Below are 3,735 nucleotides of genomic sequence, written 5' to 3' on the forward strand. Positions count from 1 at the left end.
GCTCAGCGAGTGGCTTTAGGGACCGAGAGAAATTTGCTTTTCAGTTCACCAGGTCGTTACCTATGAACCTGCCCAGAACAGTGCTGACCTTAGTTAGAGATGGCCATGAAACTCATCCGCATGGGGTAATTGGGGCCTCCCTGTGGTGCTGTGGGGCTGTGTCTCTGTCTTGGTCACTTCAGGCCTCTCAGCAGCCAGAGCAGGAGCTGCCAGGCGGCTCACCGATAGATAAGGAGCTGGGCTTCAGCCGGGGCTGACGTGGGAAGCGTCTCGGTCCTGCAGGTCCTGGCGCCTGAGCTGAATCCGGAGGGAAGAGGCTGCTGTGTTGGGAAGAGGCTGGGAGCCAGGCCGGGCGCTGGGGCCAGCAGGCTGTGGTCTGAGACTGCCTGCTAGAGGAGCTCCGTGTTCCCTAGGAGATAGAGGAAGACCTGGGGTGGGGGTGGTACAGGGTAGGGAGAGGAGGGGCAGAGGCTGTGGACAGGCAGATGGGGGAAGGGAGATGGAGAACTCAAGGGATATAGTAGGTGTGGCTTGAGGAGGGATGGGGGCAGGAATGGGGGAAGGTCTTGGGTCAAGGACGTGGACCTACATCCCCAGCAGATGGGGGTGGCAAGGGGGAGAGAGGTGGGGGTTGCTGACCACAGACTGGAGCTGAGAGGAGGGGATGCTCCCAGGGCTGGGGCTGCCTGCAGAGAATGGCACGCACCTTGTAGGCTCCTGCCCTCACCCCACCGCCCCCTCAAGTTTCTTTTATTTTCTTTTTCTTTTTTTTTCTCTTTTTACTTTTTTTGAGACGGGGCCTTGTTCTGTCATCCAGGCTGGAGTGCAGTGACATGGTCATGCGTCACTGCAGCCTCGACCTCCTCCAGCTCAAGCAATTCTCCTGCCTTCCTGCCTCAGCCTGGGACCTGAGTAGCTGTGACCACAGGCATGCGCCACCATTCCTGGCCAACTTTTTAATTGTTTTTGTAGAGACGGGGATCTCCTTATATTGTCCATGCCAGTCTTGAACTCCTGGGCTCAAGCTGTCCTCCCACCTGGGACTCCAAAAGTGCTGGGTTTACAGGCGTGAGCCACCACACCCAGCTCCTCCCCCTCAAACTTCTGTGCACAAAGTGCTCCCTTCCCAGAGGAGGGGCCCCATCTGTGTGTAAGGTGGCCTATTCCTCTGTGTGTTCTCTGGGTCTTTTCAGCCCTGTGGTCCAGTGTCCAGCACAGCCATGCCGACTGGGTGACTGGAGATAGGGATGATGGAAAGTTCGGGGCGGGAGGCTGGGCAGAGGAGGCTGGGGCCACCTCTGGAGGGTGTCCTACTGTTCCTGTTGGCTGCAGCTGCACTTCCAGGGCCTTCCTGTGCCCCCTTTCCCCACGCAGGAGGGGCCTCAGCTCCCGCCCACTTTCTCCTGCAGACAGCGAGGGGACCGACCTATTTGCCGTGGCTGTCCATGAGTTTGGCCACGCCCTGGGCCTGGGCCACTCCTCAGCCCCCAACTCCATTATGAGGCCCTTCTACCAGGGTCCGGTGGGCGACCCTGACAAGTACCGCCTGTCTCAGGATGACCGCGATGGCCTGCAGCAACTTTATGGTAGGGGGAGAGGGACCTGCCGCAAAACCATCATTGCCCCATCCAGTGTCCTCTGCAGCAGGGCCAGGGGACCCATACCTGCCTGACTCTTTCCTCACAGGGAAGGCGCCCCAAACCCCATATGACAAGCCCACAAGGAAACCCCTGGCTCCTCCTCCCCAGCCCCCAGCCTCGCCCACACACAAGTGAGTCCCCCACCAACTCGGTGACCTTGGGTGACCAGCTGCCCAGCCTGTGTCCTCTGAGATGGGGATGATGGGGGTCCCTGCCTCGGAGGGAACAAACCCCCCTCTCTGCTCACCTCCCCTTTCCTCCCCAGCCCGTCCTTCCCCAGCCCTGATCGATGTGAGGGCAATTTTGACGCCATTGCCAACATCCGAGGGGAAACTTTCTTCTTCAAAGGTGAGTCATTTCACTTGGCCTCATATATGTTGGTTTCCTGCCCACTTCCAGTGACCCACTGGGGCTATGGGCTTACCCTGGAAGTGGAACTTTTTTTTCTTCTTCGAGACAGAGTCTTGCTTTGTTGCCTGGGCCGCAGTGCAGTGGTGTGATCATGGCTCACTGCAGCCTCAAAATATGGGGCTCAAGCGATCCTCCCACCTCAGCCTCCCTAGTAGCTGGGACCAGAGGCACATGCCACCACGCCTTGCTAGTAATTTATTTTATTATTTTGTAGAGATGGAGTCTCACTATATTGCCCAGGATGGTCTCAAACTCCTGGCTCAAGTGATTCTCCGGTGTCAGGCTCCCAATGTGCTGGCATTACAGGTCTGAGCCACCAGGCACGGCCCTGGCACTTTTAGTGCTAAAAAGGGAAAAGTCCCAGGCAGGCCAGGATGGGCTGGTCACCCTAGATCCATTGCGCTCTTGATTTCCAGATGGGACCCCTCCCTACCCAGCCACACACCCTGGGGGAGGAGACCTCCTGCTGTCTCACGCCTTCCTGCGAACCCCTTTGTCCCCTGCAGGCCCCTGGTTCTGGCGCCTCCAGCCCTCCGGACAGCTGGTGTCCCCGCGGCCCGCGCGGCTGCACCGCTTCTGGGAGGGGCTGCCCGCCCAGGTGAGGGTGGTGCAGGCCGCCTATGCTCGGCACCGAGACGGCCGAATCCTCCTCTTCAGCGGTGAGTGGGACCGGCGGCGGGGCGCGCTGGGGCCGGCGCGGGGAGCCCACCCCTGACCTCCCGGCCTCCGCCCTGCAGGGCCCCAGTTCTGGGTGTTCCAGGACCGGCAGCTGGAGGGTGGGGCGCGGCCGCTCACGGAGCTGGGGCTGCCCCCGGGAGAGGAGGTGGACGCCGTGTTCTCGTGGCCACAGAACGGGAAGACCTACCTGGTCCGCGGCCGGCAGTACTGGCGCTACGACGAGGCAGCGGCGCGCCCGGACCCCGGCTACCCTCGCGACCTGAGCCTCTGGGAAGGCGCGCCCCCCTCCCCCGACGATGTCACCGTCAGCAACGCAGGTGGGGAGCGCGGTGACCTGCGGGTTACTGGGCCTGGGGGTGGGGAGAGGGATGTGGGGAATGGGGACATGGAGGCCACCCTGCGGGGATGGGGGTCCTTGGGCAGCACGGAGGGGCGGGGCGGGGAGGGACCCGGACTCAAGCTCTGCTCCCCCAGGTGACACCTACTTCTTCAAGGGCGCCCACTACTGGCGCTTCCCCAAGAACAGCATCAAGACCGAGCCGGACGCCCCCCAGCCCATGGGGCCCAACTGGCTGGACTGCCCCGCCCCAAGCTCTGGTCCCCGCGCCCCCAGGCCCCCGAAAGCGACCCTCGTGTCCGAAACCTGCGATTGTCAGTGTGAGCTCAACCAGGCCGCAGGACGGCGGCCTGCTCCCCTCCCGCTGCTCCTCTTACCCCTGCTGGTGGGGAGTGTAGCCTCCCGCTGATGGGAGGAGCCATCCAGATGGAACAGCGCCCTCCACGGCCGAGTCCCCCGCGGCTGGACCTGGTCGGGGGTTGTGAGGCGCTGCGGAGGCCCCTTGTCTGTTCCCACGGACGGGGGCTTGGGCGCGGACTAAGCGGGGTGGATCTCCCGCGCAGGGGCGGCGGCGGCGGGGACTGGTCGCCTGGCGCTGGGCTCAGTCTCCGCGGGGTCTCCCACTCCCGGCGCTGCCACCGGAACCCGCCGCCAGGGGGGCGCACGCGC

General features: G+C 62.9%; 1 protein-coding gene across 1 annotated transcript; it reads left to right on the forward strand.

Annotated features, from left to right (window-relative positions):
- Positions 1 to 1,405: 1,405 nt before the first annotated feature.
- On the forward strand, positions 1,406 to 3,475 carry LOC116464549 (matrix metalloproteinase-25; the record flags this gene model as incomplete). The annotated part of the gene is made up of 6 exons (XM_032147809.2): positions 1,406 to 1,586; positions 1,687 to 1,771; positions 1,906 to 1,988; positions 2,558 to 2,710; positions 2,789 to 3,046; positions 3,204 to 3,475. Coding segments are annotated over 6 exons (1,032 nt in total), but the record flags the coding sequence as incomplete, so codon positions are not given.
- Positions 3,476 to 3,735: the final 260 nt, after the last annotated feature.

The sequence above is a fragment of the Hylobates moloch genome, unplaced genomic scaffold (assembly GCF_009828535.3).
Source record: "Hylobates moloch isolate HMO894 unplaced genomic scaffold, HMol_V3 SCAFFOLD_956, whole genome shotgun sequence".
Taxonomy (NCBI): domain Eukaryota; kingdom Metazoa; phylum Chordata; class Mammalia; order Primates; family Hylobatidae; genus Hylobates; species Hylobates moloch.